The 19,925-nt window shown below is 40.2% G+C and overlaps 1 protein-coding gene across 3 annotated transcripts in view; it reads left to right on the top strand.

Annotated features, from left to right (window-relative positions):
* Nucleotides 1-9,691, top strand: part of arfgef1 (ADP-ribosylation factor guanine nucleotide-exchange factor 1 (brefeldin A-inhibited)) — a 208,260-nt gene extending 198,569 nt beyond the window's left edge. For all 3 annotated transcript variants that reach the window (XM_067980310.1, XM_067980309.1, XM_067980311.1), the window contains 2 exons: nucleotides 4,128-4,245; nucleotides 8,146-9,691. In XM_067980310.1, coding sequence (XP_067836411.1) covers nucleotides 4,128-4,245; nucleotides 8,146-8,310 — 283 coding nt within the window. In that variant the 3' untranslated portion in view covers nucleotides 8,311-9,691. The remainder of the gene's footprint in view (nucleotides 1-4,127; nucleotides 4,246-8,145) is intronic.
* Nucleotides 9,692-19,925: the final 10,234 nt, after the last annotated feature.

Here is a 19,925-nt window from a genome sequence, read left to right as displayed (position 1 = left end):
TCCCTTTAGGTGTGGGCAAAAGATTACATAATACTCCAGAGGGCTCACCAAAGCTTTGTTTAACCCTACAGTCATTGCCCAAGTGTGTCTCACTTCCTGTCGTCTTTAGCTCACTCTTGTTGTACTGTATCCCCGACTTCAGTGTACCAAGTGCATAACTGCACACTTAACTACATTAAAGGACATTTGCCAATCTTGTACCCACTTCTCCAATATATCCAAATCCAATTGTAATCTGTTTCCTTGTTCCAAGGTCCTGACTCCACCACAATTTCTTATCAACCATGCTTAATAACTCTGCTATCTACGCTCTGTTTCAGATCATTAATAAACAAAATAAACAGGAGGGGACCCAGCACTGGTTCTCCAGGTCACCCCACTAGGGATCAAACCGCATTGGGAAGCAGCCTCATGTAAAACCACCCTTTACTTAGGGTTCTTTAGGAGATTTGGGATCCATCTCACAATATCCCTCATGACTCTATGGGACTTCATTTTAGCATAGTGTCCCTCATGTAACATTTTATTAGAAGCTGTTTGGAAATCCAAGTAGATGACATCTACTGGATCTCCCTAATTTACTGTTCATAGAATCATAGAATGATTACAGCACCGAAGGAGGCTATTTGGCCCATCAAGCCGTGCCGCCTCTTTGTAACAGCAATCTGTTAGTCCCATTCACGCACTCTTTCCCCGTAGCCCTGCAAATTTTTTCCCTTCAAGTATTTATCCAATTCCTTTTTGAAAGCCATGTTTGAATCTGCTTCCACCACCCTTTCAGGCAGCGCATTCCAGATCATAACTACTCGCTGCGTAAAGAAGTTTTTCCTCATGTCGCCTTTGGTTCTTTTGCCAATCACCTTAAATCTGTGTCCTCTGGTTCGCAACCCTTCCGCCAATGAGAACAGTTTCTCTTTAGTTACTTTATCTAAACCTTTCATGATTTTGAACACTTCTATCAGATCTCCTCTTAACCTTCTCTGCTCTAAGGAGAACAACCTCAGCTTCTCCAGTCTATCCACGTAACTGAAGTCCCTCATCCCTGGAACCATTTCTGCATTCCATTTCTGTAAATCTTTTCTGTACCCTCTGTAAGGTCTTCACATTCTTCCTAAAGTGTGAGGCCCAGAATTGGACACAACACTCCAGCTGTGACCCAACCAGTGTTTTATAAAGGTTCAACATAACTTCCTTGCTTTTGTACTCTATGCCTCTATTTATAAAGCCCAGGATCCTGTATGCTTTTTTAACCGCTTTCCCATCAAACCCGAGCATTCTTGGTGATCATTAATGGAATCCCTAATGATACTCTCCATTAATTTCCCCATCACTAAGGTTAAACCCACCAGTCTATAGTTGCCAGGTTGGGATTTTAATACTTTTTTTTTGATTGCGCTTTCTTCCAATCGTCCAGCACCTCCCCAGTTTTCAATGAAGTGTTGAAATACTTACTGTGGCATCATCAAGAACTTCAGCCATTTCCTTCAGTATCCCAGGATAAATTAAAACCGGTCCTAGTACTTTTTCCACCTTGAGCCCCTTTAATTTAGTCTGCATCATTTCCTGTGAGATGTTTTAGCAACCCGTTTTAATTTATATACACTATACAAGTTTCTGCTCATCTCTTCTGCCATGCCCTTCTCATCTAATTCTGCCCGAGTCATCCTGCAAGATGTTCTCTAATCGACTTGTGACTCCTAACATAAGCAAGAAATGCTTTCCTGTTATTTTAGCCACGTTCAACTACCCTCCTTTCTCGATTCATTTTAGCTTGCCTGATATTTTTTTGTTAATGCTAACGGCTTTTTATACCTTTTTCCTAACCGAAGAACTATTACTCCTTTTATAAGTCTTGAAATACTTTTTCTTGAGTGCAAGTTACCCAAGTCCCCACAAAGCCATTTTGGCTTTCTTTCATCATACACACTCCTTCCTCTCACAGGTTTTGAAGCCTTATATATCCCTTTCAGGATCCTTTTAAAAGTATCCTATTTCCTTTGTGTGTTGCAATAATCCTCATCTAGTTCACCAATGGCCACTAGGTGTCTCTTCACTTCCAAAAACCAAGCTTCTGAAAATATAGCACCAGCATACTGATCCCTGAACCTGCGACAGCCCCATATTTTTTTTATTCGTTCATGAGATATGGGTGTCACTGGCGAGGCCAGCATTTATTGCCCTTGAGAAGGTGGTGGTGAGCCGCCGCCTTGAACCACTGCAGTCCGTGTGGTGAAGGTTCTCCCACAGTGCTGTTAGGTAGGGAGTTCCAGGATTTTGACCCAGCGACGATGAAGGAACGGTGATATATTTCCAAGCCGGGATGGCATGTGACTTGGAGGGGAATGTGCAGGTGGTTTTGTTCCCATATTCCTGCTGCCCTTGTCCTTCTATCACTCACCTGACGAAGGAGGAAAGCTCCGAAAGCTTGTGATTTCAAATAAAGCTGTTGGACTATAACCTGGTGTTGTAAGACTCCTTACACTTGTCCTTCTAGGTAGCAGAGGTCGCAGGTTTGGGAGGTGCTGTCAAGTTGCAGCTGAGCATCCTGTGGATGGTACACATTGCAGCCACAGTGCGCCGGTGGTGAAGGGAGTGAATGTTTAGGGTGGTCGGTGGGGTGCCAATCAAGCGGGTTGCTTTGTCCTGGACCTTATAATAGTACTCTGAATCAGTAAGGTACTCCTCCACCTCTAGGTCATCTATCAGTTGTAGCTCATTACTGAAAACTATGTCTAAGATGTTATCCCCTCTAGTGCTAGTCTTCACATGCAGTTATTGACTGTGTAAATAAATTGAACGTTAGATGCCTGAAAGTAGGTTGCCTGTCTGGTTACTTAGCCATGCATAGTTTGGCTTCTCTTCCCGCTCCTGCACCATTTCCTCTGGAGTCCCCCAAGGATCTACCTTGGCTCATCTACAAGCTGCCCCTCGTGACATCATCCGAAAACACGTCAGATTCCACGTTTACACTGACGACACCCAGCTCTATCTCACCACCACCTCTCTCGACCCCTCCACTGTCTCTCATTTGTTACACTGCTTATCCAACATCCAGTACTGGATGAGCAAAAATTTCTTCCAACTAAATATTGGGAAGACCGAAGCCATTGTCTTTGATCCCCGCTGCAAACTCCATTCCCTAGCCACCGACTCCATCCCTCTCCCTGGCCACTGTCTGAGGCTGAACCAGACCGTTCACAACCTTGGCATCCTATTTGACCCTGAGATGAGCTTCTGACCACATATTCACTCCATCACCAAGACCGCCTACTTCTACCTCCATAAAATTGCCCGTCTTTGCCTCTGCCTCAGCTCATCTGCTGCTGAAACCCTCATCCATGCCTTTGTTACCTCCAGACTGGACTATTCCAATGCGCTCTCCTGGCAGGCCTCCCATCTTCCACCCTCCATAAACTTGAGCTCATCCAAAACTCTGCTGCCTGTATCCACCAAGTCCCATTCCCCCATCACCCCTGTGCTCACTGACCTAAATTGGCTACCAGTCCGGGAACACCTCGATTTTAAAATTCTCAACCATGTTTTCAAATCTCTCCATGGCCTCACCCCTTCCTATCTCTGTAACCTCCTCCAGCCCTACAACCCTCCAAGATCTCTGCGCTCCTCCAATTCTTGCCTCTTGCTTATCCCCAATTTTAATCGCTCCACCATTGGCACTGTGCCTTCAGCTGCCTAGGCCTGAAGTTCTGGAATTCCCTCCCTAAACCTCTCCGCCTCTCTACCACACTCTCCTCCTTTTAAGATGCTCCTTAAAACCTACCTCTTTGACAAAGCTTTTGGTCACCTGTCCTAATATCTCCTTATATGGCTCAGTGCCAAATTTTGTTTGATAACATTCCTGTGAAGGCGCCTTGGGACATTTTACTACATTAAAGATGCTATATAAATGCAAGTTGTTGTTGTTTTTATATGTGGCATGGGGTAACTTTAAAGAGAGGACGAGGAGAAAACAATACCTTTGTTTTTAAAATTGTGGTTAATTTGACCAAAGGTAGTCAAACTACAGTTACATCAAAAAGGTTTTGGATTTACAACTGAGTTGTATATTTTTTAATACAGTGTATTGATTTTGTGTATTGTAACTGATACCAGCAATTTTCTTTCAATAGTGTTTGCAGTGAAGCTCTCAGCTACTTCCTGACACTTACCTCAGAAAGTCACCGGGAGGCCTGGACCAATCTCCTACTACTTTTATTAACTAAAGTCCTTAAAATAAGTGATGAAAGGGTAAGAATCAGAATTAAAACATCCCATTTCTGCAAGCATTAGAATAAAATATTTTGTTTATGTGAAGTTTTTAGTGATTGGTCTCAAGGTGGACATTATTGTTAGATGCAAGTTATGCCTTTTTTTATATATATACATCTGCATTTCAATTAGCCCCATCTACATTTCAATTAGCCCCATCTATTTTATGATTCTCATTTACTCTGAGCCACAAATCATAACTATCCTGCCCTGGATTTAAGCTTTTAGCTTCCTTTTTAAAGAATCTACAGGCCTAAATTATGGCAAGCGGCAATTTCATACATTAACATTGTGAAATATATCTTTTAAAAATGAATTTAGCTGATGCCTTCTAAATTTTGAAAACACATCCTGTTACTGTGCAGTCTCAAACACTATTGAATTTACAATATTAAATGGCATAGTTTATTCAGAAAACTTCTGCCAAGTGTACTAAATAAATTTGCTGCTCTATTATGGACACTGCATGTAACATTAAATTTTTTATCAACATGTAATTAAACTTCCCTCTTCAAGCCATATATTGTATTTTAGGTAATGTTATTGAAGCCAGTCTGTGCTCCTGCTCTCTACTATAAAAAGTTCCAGAGAATTCTAGCTGATTAAGACTTTAAAAATGTGCCAAGAATCTGTGCAGAAAGTTTATAATGTTGTTATGTAGCATTAACTGCCCATATGGATACCAGGCCCCTTTCAGTACTTACGCAAAAGAGAAGTGATACCGTTCCTCTAGGGAAATAGGCTGATATTTCAGCACAACAGCACGGACTTCAGAACACATGGCAGACTTTCTCATGAGTTAAACAATTGAAAGGTAATTTATTTTAAAATAGGATAGGGTTTTCTCCTTTTACAAAAATTACAAGCTTTTATTTTAATCACCAATAATTTTAAAGACTTCAATCCCATCTACGTGTTATTTTTGCTAAAAGGAACAATTGCAAATCATGGAACTAGAGGAGAGGTACCAGAGAAAATCTTTGTTACTCCCTGAACCATTTGTTAATGCATAAGTATCATGATTTCCATGTTCTGCGCTGACATTAAGCTTTGATCAAGGCCAGTTGTTCGCAGTTTTCACAAAAAATAGATGCAATCGCAATCCCAAAATGACCAGAAAAAATATCCAAGAATCCTGCATAATAAAATGGAATTTGTATTATTTAGTCATTAAAAACCAGTGCGTGGTTAATGTAGATTTCACAGCTAATGTTTACAAGCATTTTTTAATGCTGGGCTCTGATGGAGTTGCCTGTGAGCTATTGACATATTTAACAAATTATGTTTTCAGCATCAGCTAACTGTGGAGAATTGTGTAAAATATAAATTGATCTCTTTGACTTGCTGAAATTATACAGGAACTGTTATGGTTAGGTGGCTTTTGAGGATTCTAATTCAAAGATCACAATCTGGTTATTCACTAAGGTAATTAGCATATCAGCAAAAAGCTGCAGTAGGGAAGGAAATGAGCCAAAATAGTCAATAGTTTTATTCAATCCCAAATGCTCACTTCAGCTCACCCAATTTAATTAACAAAATCGATCCAGGTTCTTTTGATCATCTTTGAATTCTCCTCACCAGTATCAATGCTATTGATCCAACCATTAGACAATATGTGAGAAGAGTCAAAGGTGAATCACTCCTCCAGTTTCCAGGTATTTGTTTTTTGAATTTATTTGTTTGAACATATGTTTTACTGGTTTCAAATACATGAAAAAACAAATATGTTGCATACTCGTCTTTGACTGGACTAAATTTGAAATGATCATTTTATAAGAACATAAGAAATAGGAACAGGAGTAGGCCATACGGCCCCTCGAGCCTGCTCCGCCATTCAGTAAGATCATGGTTGATCTTCTGCCTCAACTCCACTTTCCCACCTTATCCCCATATCCCTTGATTCCTTTAGTGTCCAAATATCCATCAATCTCAGTCTTGAATATACTCAACGACTGAGCATCCACGGCCCTCTAGGGTAGAGAATTCCAAAGATTCACAACCCTTTGAGTGAAGAAATTTTTCCTCATCTTGGTCCTAAATGGCTGACCCCTTATCCTGAGACTATGCCCCCTAGTTCTACTCTCCAGTCAGAGGAAACAGCCTCTACCCTGTCAAGTCCTCTAAGGATTTTAGATGTTTCAATGAGATCACCTCTAATTCTTCTAAACTCCAAAGAATATAGGTCCTCATAGGACAACCCTCTCATCCCAGGAATCAATTGAGTGAACCTTAGTTGCACCGCCCCTAAGGCAAGTATATCCTTCCTTAGATAAGGAGACCAAAACTGTACACAGGTGTGGTTTATCAACATTTTCAGTCATGCAAATCAGTTGCTCAATCTTGAACACTATAAATATTGACGAACCCAATTTAGTGGCACAACATTTTGATGCCACAGCTTACTTTGCCATTGAGTGATAAGCTTGCAGATTTGTACTCATGATGGCCCACATGTTGAATTGCTATGAGGTGCTAAGCAGAAGCTAAGCGTTTCTTCATAGGAAAGCGGGAAAGATGGGTCATAAAACTGCAGATACTGAAAATAATCAGCAGGTCAGGCAGCATCTGTGGAGAGACCAGACAAGTTTAAGTTTAGGGTGTGGCCCCTTTGTTAAAGCAGTCCCCACCCAAAATGCTTCTACATTTGTTTTGATAAAGAGTCCATACCCTAAACATTAACTTGTCTGTTCTCTCCACAGAAGAAAAGTTGGTGGTAGATCGCCCATCACTCCTATCACACCACCAAATGAGTGGATGAATAGCAATGACATTGATGAGGAGAAAGACCTAATATTATAACAGAGCAATAGTGTTCGTGTTTTTTTTAGTTGTCTTGAGTGTTTATTAGCTACAGTCAAGTGACCATTTTGGAATAAATAACACCAGTGACTACTTTGGATGACTCACTTATCAACCTGAAGTTTAATTCCCTGGATATGATATAACAATGATGATGGTTGAGCCCTAGTCCAAAATTAACATGGGAATTGATGAACCTTAGTTATTATTTAATAATATTTATAGCATTTAGATAACAATTAAAATATCTTACCAAGGAGCCCCTGGAACTCTGCAGCACCTGAAGGCTAATCTCTACAGCATGAGACTGTGGATTCTCTAGCAGGTCTGACCATGATTTGGAGACACCTTAGCCTCAATAAAATGTTTAAAGTAATGTATAAAATTAGTGCTAAATTGGTGGCTTTTGTTTAGAAAAATTGAGCATTTTAAACTTAAAGCAATTTACTGTGCTTAGCCTCTGAGTTCCTACACGTTGTTTATAGTAAAAGTTGCCACTTAACACCTAACTTTTCTTGTATCCAGGTAAAACAGCTGAGTGTTAAGTAGTAAGTACTTGATTGTTTTTCTGAATTGCACTATTATCAGTTGACACCAGTCTTGTAATCCTCATTGTCCCGAAACTTGTTAAGACCATGCATATCACCCCTTACATGCTTACATGCTGAACTGGACTCGAGATTTTGCAAAACCAGTTTGTTAATATCATGAGATCAATGGAGTATATAATCCCCACATTTCACACTCTTCACAGTACACATGCAAGTGAAATGTGCAAAATATAAATGCATGAAGACTGAGAACCAGTGTTGGGGCGGGAGGTGGGGGGAGGCGTTCAGAAGATTAGTGTCAGCTGACATTAGTCGGAATCAGAACACAAGGTATTGGTACATCAGACTTTGGTTCCAATGGGGAAAACTGTATTTAGAAAGGAAAATAAGGGCAGAAAATTCAGCCGCGATGGGGCACTAGGGACATTGATTATACCTGCTTAAAATATGGGCAGAAATATGTGTAATGATGTGGTTCCTTTTTTCAATATTTTAATTAGCTATCCTTTTGTCTTTGTTTTCTTTCCAGTTCAGGGCCCACGCGTCGAAATACTACCCCCTTTTGTGTGAAATTATGCAATTTAATCTGATTCCTGAATTGAGAGCTGTTCTACGCAAATTTTATCTCCGTATTGGTATAGTCTTTAAAATATCTCATCCTTCGGACCAAGAGCATGGATCCACCAAGCAGTAATGATGACTCAGATCTTAGCTAAGGCAATCTGTCTATAAATCCGAAAAGGACCAGGCTGCTGTTGCCTACTTTGACTCTCCTGCCTCAATCCCTCCTTGATTTTATTGTAAAGGATGGTGCTTTAACTCTGTTGGTTTGTAAGCTGCCTAAAAGATGCAGATGAGTGAAATGTAATCTTAGCTTAAAATGCTCTATTCCATTGAATTAATTATCTGAAGGATCCAAGATAAAGACTGAGTGCTGTCACATGCTGAGCATGGAATCAGCATATCATGGTTTGGTCACACTTTGAAATGCAGTTTAGTGTGGAGAAGAACACTGAGACTCAAACACAAACATGGACAGGATGCAGTGCATATTGTACAGTGGAGAAAATATTTAAATGAGTACTGTAGTTTAAACTTCTGGGGCAGAAGAATTTGGCACAGTGAGTAATATATGTGCTGTAAGGGAAATATAATCTTGTAGCATCTTACAGGCAGGTTGGATGGTGTAATTAAATCTGCATTTGTTACAGATACTAGTAAAGATCAGTTAAACATTGTCCAATAACTTTTTTGTTTGCACAGCTCATGACTTTTAAAGTTACAATGACCATCCTTCTGTGAAATCTGTTGTACAGAGATACAAATCTGTAAAATACAATATTAACACTATATACTTCTTGCCGATGGGTTTCTTTTATTTCAATATTTTATGTTGATTTGTTGCAGTCACAGCTATTTTATTGTTCAATGGATGCACTGGGTTGTTTTTGCTTTTGGCTTTGTTATTTTTAGAAAAAATTTCCTTAATGTTGCTCATGCAGTTGTATTGGAACCTGGGGAGTGAAGTGTGGACAATTATTAGAGGAAAGAGGCACTAAGGCCATTGTGTTAATGTAATTAGCAGAATGGTTTCCCTGTCGATAAAGATAAATTTTCCCCTACCTGTATATTACAGACTAGGGCCTGTTATTAAAAAAAAGATTGATCCTGTCAACTGGAACTTGAATCATTGCAGGTGCATCTGCACTGACATAAAACTGTGTCCATGTTTGATGTAGGTTCTACTGTCTATGTATAAAATTTGATGTTAAATTAAATATATTGAATAATGAATCAGTTTTGGGGCTTGGGATGATGAAATATACTGAAACCTAATTATTAAGAAACTGTGAACTGGGCTTTAATGATTTAAAAAAAGATACAACAGAGTTCCAAGCATTCCTAGTCACTGTGGATGTAGAAAATAAATATTTGGAGAAAGTTGAAATGTATATGGTACAGACATGTAAAGTTTTCTATGTAAAAAAAATGTACAACTTTCTGTACAATATTGGTTATCATCTGGCATATTCTAATCAGGTCATAGCTCAATAAAGTTTTTGAACTCTCTTTTACCAGTGCAGTCCCACTTTGATTACCAGTATCCTGATCTTTTGTTTGCATCATTTTAAACAGGCAAAGTTTAGTTACCACCTGAAGCAACGATTCAACTGACTTGCTGTCATTTTATTTTGTGGGATTAAGGAAAGTGTTTGAAAATTCCAGTGGGGCCTAAAAGGGCTCATATAATTATAATGCTCTTTTCAATATGTATGTGTATACATGTGTGACAGGCCTAATAGCCAAAAATATATCCCTAATATAAGTGTTTATCAAAAATAATTCTTGAAATAACCACTTCTGATGTTGCTGGAGAGTATACTCAAAATCAGTCTTTAATATTTAACCCTGTTCATACTTGCACTTAATGCTGTGCTATGGAGGAAGGCAGACTGTACTTGACAGTACACATGCAGATTATGTACTGTGTCATAGAATCATAGAATGTTACAACAGAGACAGCCTTTCGGCCCATCGTGCCTCTGCCAGCTCTTTAAGAGAGTTATCCAATTAGTCCCACTCCCCTGCTCTTTCCCCAGGGCCTTGCAAATGTTTCCCCTTCAAGTATATATCCAATTCCTTTTTGAAAATTATTATTGAATCTGCTTCCACCACCCTTTCAGGAAGTGCATTCCAGATCATAACAATTTGCTGTGTAAATTTTTTTTTCTCTCATATTGCCTCTGGGCCTTTTGCCAATTATCTTAAATCTGTGCCCACTGGTTACCCGACCCTTCTGCCACAAGAAACAGTTTCTACTTATTTACCATATCAAAAGCCTTCATGATTTTGACACCTCTATCAAACCTCCCCTTAACCTTCTCTGCTTTAAGGAGAACAACTGTAAACAACACAAAGTTATAGTCCAACAATTTTATTTGAAAATCACAAGCTTTCGGAGGCTTCCTCCTTCCTCAGGTGAATGTCAAGAAATCCTCGAACCTTTCGCATTTATAAATCACAGAACAATACCTGGTGATTACAGATAATCTTTCCAACTGCCCGTTGCCAAGGCAATCAAAGTGTTCAGACAGAGAGGTGTTACCTACAGGACCACCGAATATACAAACAACCAAAAAAAAAGAGGCAGAAACATAGAAACATCCGGAAGGAAGAGAAAGACAGCAAATGACCCGTTATATTAAAAACAGATAACTTTTGTTCGCTGGTGGGGTTACGTTACAAATAATTTTGTCCTGGATTATTGCCTCTAAAAGTTTCTCCACCACTGACATTAGGCTGACTGGTTTGTAATTGCCGGGTTCATCCCTCTCCCCTTTTTTGAATGGGTGTAACATTTTCAATCCTCCAGTCCTCTGGCACCAGTCCCATATCTAAGGAGGATTGGAAGATTGTGGCCAGGACCTCCACAATTTCCACCCTTACTTCCCTCAGCAACCTAGTATTCATCTCATCTGGACCAATATCATACAAGCTGAAGCTAATGTATTAAATCCAGCTTAATATGTAAAAATTTAATTTGGTTGATTTTTTAAGTGGGCCTAGCCATCACCACTGCAATGAATCTGAACGTTTTTAATGACACCCAAGTTCCATCCTGATTAAAATGGTGATTGTATTGCCACCTGAAATGTCCAGACACTTAAATATCTTCTATAACAGGAAAAAAGAGTGGTGATTTAAACTCTTACATTTCATTAAAATGCTAGCCATCTAAAAAAAATGTTTAAGATTTCATTAGAAATCATGGGAAACCAAGGTCAGAACACAAAGAATTCTTAACCTGCATATTACTAGATACAACTTACTGGCTAGCAAATGGCTCAGCTTATAGTCTATTGCCAGGTAGTCCCAGGCCCTGTGAGGGATAATGCATTTCCCGTGGTGGATGATCCCTTATTGTGCAGACTGAGATTGTTCCAAAGATATACAGCTGGGTATTACTATATAAGTGCACTGCATTTTGAATTTCAGGTATTCTTGAAGATCCTCAAGGAAAAGCTCTTTTTAAAAAAAAATGAGGAAAGATCGAAGAAATTATGTAAAATTTCAAGAAATGCGACCTACAAAACTGTTCAGGGTACAATCCCTAAAGGGGAAGCAAGCAAATTGCCCACCACAAAAAGCAAACTTTTTTTTGAAGTGATGGCGATTTAAAGCAGCTCATAACCTTGGAAGTGTGATCCAAAATAGGAAACCAGGAGAACAGTAAGATGACCCTTCTGAACCCTGTAGCTGTTCCACCCTATTGGTCACTCCCCCCTATTCTGATCCAACCACCATAAAAAGGGAAATTGACATTAGAGTAGGTTTAAAAATGATGCAGTATTCTATTACAGTATACAGTGTCATTTTTAGAACGTGAGAAATGGAACGATAAAAGCCTGTGCAGCCTATTCTTCCACAGTCTAAATACAATCTATCATGGATTCTATTTCAACTGTTCAATCTCCTGAGGAAAGTTCTGCATAAGAATTCCCTGATCCCCAGTGGTAATCAAACAAAACTTGGGAATGTTTATACATCTCTAATGTTCAGTTCTAGCATTGCTGTGCTCCATAATATTCCCTTTTCTGACCCCAAAACACAGGAACTATCATATTTTATGGACTATTCAATCATCTCAGTTACACTTATCACACACTTAACCTCCGATGCTGTTCCCAACCAGATGCTTAGACATTTCTTTTGAAAGAGGCTAATCAACAACTTTTGCTGAAGTCCGTTCCATTTATCTGCCACTCTGGCTGGACATTTATAACATTGTGCTTCAGGAAGCTTGTTAATTTTAAACCCCTCTCTATACATACCAACCTAGAAATCTAGTAAAAACTATGATATGTGAAAACAAGTAATTACACAGCTTTGGAATTTAAGGTATAGTTATACATAATGGTGTTGAGTTTCCGCTCGTTATAACAGCACAATCCACGTGGAATTGCCTGAACAGCGCAAAAGATCAGGGCATTTTATACGTCAGTTATGCCCAAAACCACTTGCATACGTGTTTTCTGTGATAATTTACGCTGGTTCAAGATTTGATTTGCTCAAATCAGGCCCCGCCCACAAAAGTCATGCCCCCAGGTCAAAATTGCATGATTGCGTTGGTTCAGAAAGACTCTTCAAACTCATTTTCTTAAGTGCACAGGGAATAGTTGGCACATTTTTAAAGTTTTTTCTTATCTAGAAATTATTTATCTAAGAATCTGACTTGTGTGCATTAATGAAGTTATTAAATGGTTAAGTATAGTTTTTTAAAGAGATTTCCAGTGATTTTAAATCAGGTTTCTCACAGTTGAAGCACTGGACACCCTTATTAAAAATGCTTATTTCTGATGATAAACCCATTTTTAGCTGTATTAATAAAACAGCACCAGGTTACAACTCTTAAATACATCAACGAATACTTCTTAATGGGGAAAAAAAAGGAACAATTACGTTCTATAATGCTGCCCGATTGCACAGGTTCATGGAAGATTTTACGTTTGTGATTATGTAAATGAATTTTAGCAGAAATGTGAAGCCAAGCATAGCCTAACCTAACCTGTGCAATTTCAAGCCCATTTTGGGTGCAATTTCCCAATTGAGTCCAAAGTGGAAATTCCACCCCAACATTCCTACAATTAGGAAGGTCAGGGGCCAGCTTCTCTCAAAAATTGAGTTTCTACATTATCGATAAATGCATTCTGGTCATAAATCAATTTTTAATCTTTAACAAAAAATGAGATTTGGATTTTCAACAGAGCACGTCCTCATACTTTACCTCAACAATCACATTCCCACATTAAAATCCAACTGCCCCAGTTCAGAGGCAGTGTTTCCCCTCCAGACCGAGTTTAAAGTCAATGGAAAAGAAAATTGGGCAAGATGTAAAGTCTTGTGATAAAAGTTAAAATTACCTCCTCCCAGTTCATGATAGTCTTCTCCATTTTCCCCCTGCCATCCTAAATTCAACGTAGTACTCTTCTCTATGCGCCCCCCCAACCCAGTTCATGCTGGCACTCATTTTACACCCTCACATTCAAGCTGGCACTCTTATTCCACCTCAGTTCAAGCTAGTACTTGTTGCCCCCTCAGTTAATGCAGGTGTTCTCCTTTCCAACCATTCTCTTCTGCCTCTTCCCTTGCCCCGTCACTAACATCCACTGCCACCTCCTTTTATTGATATCTGTTCTTTCCACCTGCCCAAACCTGAAACCGACTGCTAATGGACCAGAAGACTCGGCGCTTATAATGGCAGTTCTGACTGCTGTGTACTGTAGACAGAAACTCCTATTCTTGCAAGAGATCCCACCTACTGTACATGATTGTGGTCACTTCCCTTTAGCAGCGTTGAGGAGACAAAAAGGGGCGTATGACAGACGAGTGTGGATTGATTAGGGAAAGCCAGCACAGATTTGTTTAAGGCAAATTGTGTTTAACAATTGTAAGAGTTTTTTGATGAGGTAACAGAGAGGGTAGATAAGGGCATTGCAGGTGATGTGGTGCGTATGGATTTTCAAAAAGCGTTTGATAAAGTGCCACATGGTAGATTTGCTATTAAGATTGCAGCCCATGGAATAAAGGGGGCAATAGCAACATGGATACAGAATTGGCTAAATGACAGGAAACAGAGAGTAGTGGTGAACGGTGGTTTTTCAGACTGGAGGGAGGTGTACAGTGGTCTTCCCCAGGGGTCGGTGCTAGGACCACTGTTTTTCTTGATTATATATTAATGACTTGGACTTGGGAGTAAAGGGCACAATTTCAAAATGTGCAGATGAAACAAAACTTGGAAGGGTAGTGAACAGTGAGGAGGATAGTGATAGACTTCAAGAGGATATAGACAGGCTGGTGGCAAGGGCAGGCATGTGGCAGATGAAGTTTAACACGGAAAAATGTGAGGTGATGCATTTCGGTAGGAAAAATGAGGAGAGGCAATATAAACTAGAGGGCACAATTCTAAAAGAGGTAGAGAAACAGAGGGATCTGGGGGTATATGTGCACAAATCGTTTAAGGTGGTAGGGCAGGTTGAGAAAGTGGTTAAAAAAGCATAATGGGTCCTGGGCTTTATAAATAGAAGCATAGAGTGCAAAAGCAAGGAAGTCATGATGAACCTTTCATAAAACACTGGTTCGAACACAACTGGAGTATTGTATCTAGTTCTGGGCACCACACTTTAGGAAGGATGTGAAGGCCTTAAGGCCTTAGAGAGTGCAGAGGAGATATACTAGAATGATTCCAGGGATGACGAACTTAAATTACGTGGATAGACTGGAGAAGCTGGGATTGTTCTCCTTGGAACAGAGAAGGTTGAGAAGAGATTTGATAGAGGTATTCAAAATCATGAAGGATCTAGATAGAGAGTAACTGTTCCCATTGGCGGAAGTGTCAAGAACCAGAGGGCATAGATTTAAGGTGATTGGCAAAAGAACCAAAGGTGACATGATGAAAAACTTTTTAACGCAGCGAGTGGTTAGGATCTGGAATGCACTGCCCGAGGAAGTGGTCAAGGCAGATTCAATCATGGCCTTCAAAAGGAACTGGATAAGTACTTGAAAAGAAAAAACGTGCAGGGCTATGGGGATAGGGTGGGTGAGTAGGACTAGCTGGATTACTCATGCATAGAGCTGGCGCAGGCTTGATGGGTTGAATGGCCTCCTTCCGTGCTGTAACCTTTCTATGATTTTATGTCAGGTTGATAATACAAGTGAGAACCAGGCTGAATATAGAAAGTACAGAGGGGAAGTGAAAAAGGAAATAAGAGGGGCAAAGGGAGAGTATGAGAATAGATTGGCAGCTAACATAAAAGGGAATCCAAAAGTCTTCTACAGGCATGTAAACAGTAAACAGGTAATAAGAGGAGGGGTGGGGCCGATTAAGGACCAAAAAGGAGATCTATGCATGGAGGCAGAGCACATAGCTGAGGTACTAAATGAGTACTTTGCATCTGTTGCTACCAAGGAAGGCGATGCTGCTAAAGTCACAGTAAAAGAGGAGGTAGTTGAGATACTGGATGGGCTAAAAATTGATAGAGAGGAGATACTAGAAAGGCTGCCTGTACTTAAAATAGATACGTCACCTGGTCTGGTGGGGATGCATCCTAGGGAAGTAAGGGTGGAAATTGCAGAGGTGCTGGGCATAATCTTCCAATCCTCCTGGATGTCAGAGGACTGGAGAATTGCAAATGTTACACTCTTGTTCAAAAAAGGGTGTTAGGCTAAACCCGGAACTACAAGCCAGTCAGTTTAACTTCAGTAGTGGGGAAGCTTTTAGAAATGATAATCCAGGACAAAATTAATAGTCACTTGGACAAGTGTGGATTAATAAAGGAAAGCCAGCACAGATTAGTTAAAGGCAAATAGTGTTTAACTAACTTGATTGAGTTTTTTGATGAGTTAACAGAGAGGGTTGATGAGGGCAATGCAGTTTATGTGTATATGGACCTTCAAAAGTGCCACATAATAGGCTTGTCAGCAAAATTGAAGCCCATGGAATAAAAGGGACAATGGCAGCATTGTTACGAAATTGGCTCAGTGACAGGAAACAGAGAACGGTTGTTTTTCGGACTGGAGGAAGATATACAGTGGTGTTCCCCAAGGGTTAGTACTAGGACCACTGCTTTTTTTATATATATATTAATGACTTGGACTTGGGTGTACAGAGCACAATTTCAAAATTTGCAGATGACACAAAACTTGGAAGTGTAGTAAACAGTGAGGATAGTAATAGACTGCGAGGACATAGACAGGCTGATGGAATGGGCGGACACACGGCAGATGAAATTTAACGCAGAGAAGTGCAAAGTGATTCATTTTGGCACAAAGAACAAGGAGAGGCAATATAAACTAAATGGTACAATTCTAAAGGGGATGTAGGAACAGAGAGACCTGGGGTATATGGGCACAAATCTTTGAAGGTGGCGGGACAGGTTGAGAAAGCGGTTAAAAAAACATAAGGCATTCTGGGCTTTATAAATAGAGGCATGGAGTACAAAAGCAAGGACCATGAGAACAGAAGAAATAGGAGCAGGAGTAGGCCATACAGCCCCTCAAGCCTGCTCCGCCATTCAATAAGATCATGGCTGATCTTCGACCTCAACTCCACATTCCTGCCCAATCCCCATAATCTCTTGATTCCCCAAGAGTCCAAAAATCTATCTCAGCCTTGAATATACTCAACGACTCAGCATCCACAGCCCTATGGGGTAGAGAATTCCAAAGAGTCATGACCCTCTGAGTGAAGAAATTCCTCCTTATCTCTCAGTCTTAAATGGCCGACCCCTTATCCGGAGCCTATGCCCCTAGTTTTAGACGCTCCAGCCACAGAAAACAACCTCTCAGCATCTACCCTGTCGAGCCCCTTCAGACTCTTATATGTTTCAATGAGATCGCCTCTCATTCTTCTGAACTCCAGAGAATATAGGCCCATTTTACTCAATCTCTCATCACAGGATAATCCTCTCATCCCAGGAATCAATCTAATGAACCTTCATTCCACCGCCTCTAAGGCAAGTATATCCTTCCTTAGATAAGGAGATCAAAACTGTGAACAGTACTCCAGGTGTGGTCTCACCAAAACCCTGTACAATTGTAGCAAGACTTCCTTACTCTTTTGTAATCCAACAACCTTGCAATAAAGGCCATCATTCCATTTGCCTTCCTAATTGCTTGCTGCACTTGCATGCTAACTTTCTGTTTTTCTTGTATGAGGACACCCGGATCTCTCTGAACACCAACATTTAATAGTTTCTCACCATTTAAAAAAAATTCTGCTTTACTATTCTTTCTAGCAAAATGAATAACCTCACATTTCCCTGCATTTAAGACTCTTTGTGTCTCCTCACAGCTTACTTTCCCACCTAGCTTTGTATCATCAGTAAACTTGGATACATTACACTCAGTCCCTTCATCTAAGTCATTAATATAGATTGTAAATAGCTGAGGCCCAAGCACCAATCCTTGCAGCACCCCACTCGTTGTAGCCTGCCAACTTGAAAATGACCCTTTTATCCCTATGGAAGTCATGATGAACCTTTATAAAACACTGGTTCGGCCACAACTAGAGTATTGTGTCCAATTCTGGGCACAACACTTCAGGAAGGATGTGAAGGCCTTAGAGAGGGAGCAGAAAAGATTTACTAGAATGGTTCCAGGGATGAGGGACTTTAGTTACGTGGATAGACTGGAGAAGCTGGGGTTATTCTCCTTAGAGCAGAGATGGTTAAGAGATTTGATAGAAGTGTTCAAAATCATAAAGGGTTTAAGATAAAGTAAATAAAGAGAAACTGTTCCTATTGGCAGAAGGGTCGAGAACCAGAGGACACAGATTTAAGTGATTGGCAAAAGAACCAAAGGCGACATGAAGAAAAACTTTTTTACACAGCAAGTAGTTATGATCTGGAATGCGCTGCCTGAAAGGGTGATGGAAGCAGATTCAATCGTGGCTTTCAAAAATGAATTGGATAAGCACTTGAGTGGAAAAAAATTGCAGGGCTACGGGGACAGAGTGGAGGAATAGGACTAACTGGATTGTTCTTGCAAAGAGCCAGCATGGGCTTGATGGGCCGAATGGCCTCCTTCTGTGCTGTAACCATTTTATGATTCTATGAAAGACACCCTGGTTTGGGCTACTTGAGTAAGAGTAGGGAGCCAGCAGGGGAACAGGGACTTAGGAAGGGGCCGGGCAGCAGAAAAGGAGAGAGCGCCTGGTTCATGCTGATTCTTCACAGCATTCTCTGACACACTGATCAGTCCCCCAAAATAATAACTGTTGGCATCGTCAATTCTTTAAATTAAAAAATCAAGGTGAAAGATTAAGAATAATAGTCCATTAAGGTCCAAATGAGTAAAAGAAGAAAGAGGTAAAGCAGTGGCATCATTTTTGGGATTTAAAAGCCTTAAGGAAGAGACAGAGGGAGATGAGTTCTGCAATTTTGAGGTCCTGAGAAGGAATGGGTAAAAATAGAGGGAGAAGGAAATGTGTTTTGAGCTTGGAAGCAAAAAGAGAGGAATGTTCAGAGTACTGACCATACTGCCAACCAGAAATGGGGCAAGAAGAAAACAGCCCATCGGAAAATTGAGGTGAAATGCAACATTCTGAACTTAACCTCTCACATAGATGCTCATTCACCAACAGCACAAGCAGAAGGCTTACTTTGCAGGCAGCAGTTACGATTCTTTCATTTTAAAAGATTCCTTTCTAAGGATTCAGAACGGGCTCTTCAAAAACACTTGAGGGCTTAAAGTTGCACGCTTTCCTCAAGTGCAGATTTGTAGCTAGATTTTGTTAGGTAGCTTGTTTGGTGGGCTCACCTTTAGAGATAGTAAATGTCAATAAGACAGAGTAAATTAAAGTTTACTCTGTTTCATTACTTTGCATGTGCCATAATGCAAGATCTTTCAGGTTGGCTGAGTGCTTTGCATGTGGGCTCAGTCAAAATGCAATAGATTGAGAAGAAATCCTTTGGGATGTGCAATACTTTGCCTTAACCTTAGAAGAGTTGCTGATGCTAAAAAACTTCATCAACTTCTAGATGTTTCATGTTGGATACCACCTTAGCTCTTTATGCCTTCGCTCTTGCAGATCAGATGGGAGAAGGGTGGCATTCAGTGTCAAACAGGGCAGTTCCTTTACCCCATCCAAAGAAGCAGCTTCACAGCTTCATCAGTAAATGGCGAGTTTTTGTAACTGTAGCACCATTCTTCAGCAACTAGTACTGCAGAAAGAAACCAGTTAAACTTTAAATTCTAGGAATGTTCCTGCAAGAGTTGCAGCTGCACCAGATTTTCCCACAGAAAACCCCCAGCAGAAAGCTAAATCCAGCTTGGGGATAGCACTGAACATATAATTAGATTGATCCCAAGAGCTCCAGTATGACCAGCCATTCCTAATACCTGCAAGCTCAAGCACCAGGACCAGGAAGAGTAGTGGAAGGAGTAAACCAAAATATTCGGAAATGGGAACTGTGCTAAAGGACTGGAGGGTGGCATAGGTGACAGACCATATTCAACAAAGGGACAAGGGATAAGCTAGGAAATAAGCCAGTTAGTTTTACCTCAGTTTTGGGTAATCTTCTAAAGTCCATAGGGGATGAAATTAATGAGCACTTAGAAAGGCTTGGGCTAATTAGGAGCAGTTTGCATAGATTCATAAGGGGCAGATTATGCTTGACTAATTGAATTTTCTGAATATAGATAAAGGAACATGGTGCACATTGAATTATCAGAAGGTGTTTGATAAGGCGGCCAAGAGACTTATTAGGAAAATTAGGTATATGGTATTATTCAAGAATGTAAGCAAATGGA

The sequence above is a fragment of the Heptranchias perlo genome, chromosome 3 (genome assembly GCF_035084215.1).
Source record: "Heptranchias perlo isolate sHepPer1 chromosome 3, sHepPer1.hap1, whole genome shotgun sequence".
Lineage (NCBI taxonomy): Eukaryota > Metazoa > Chordata > Chondrichthyes > Hexanchiformes > Hexanchidae > Heptranchias > Heptranchias perlo.
Note: the sequence above shows the minus strand (reverse complement) of the source record. Positions and strands in the feature narration are given on the sequence as shown.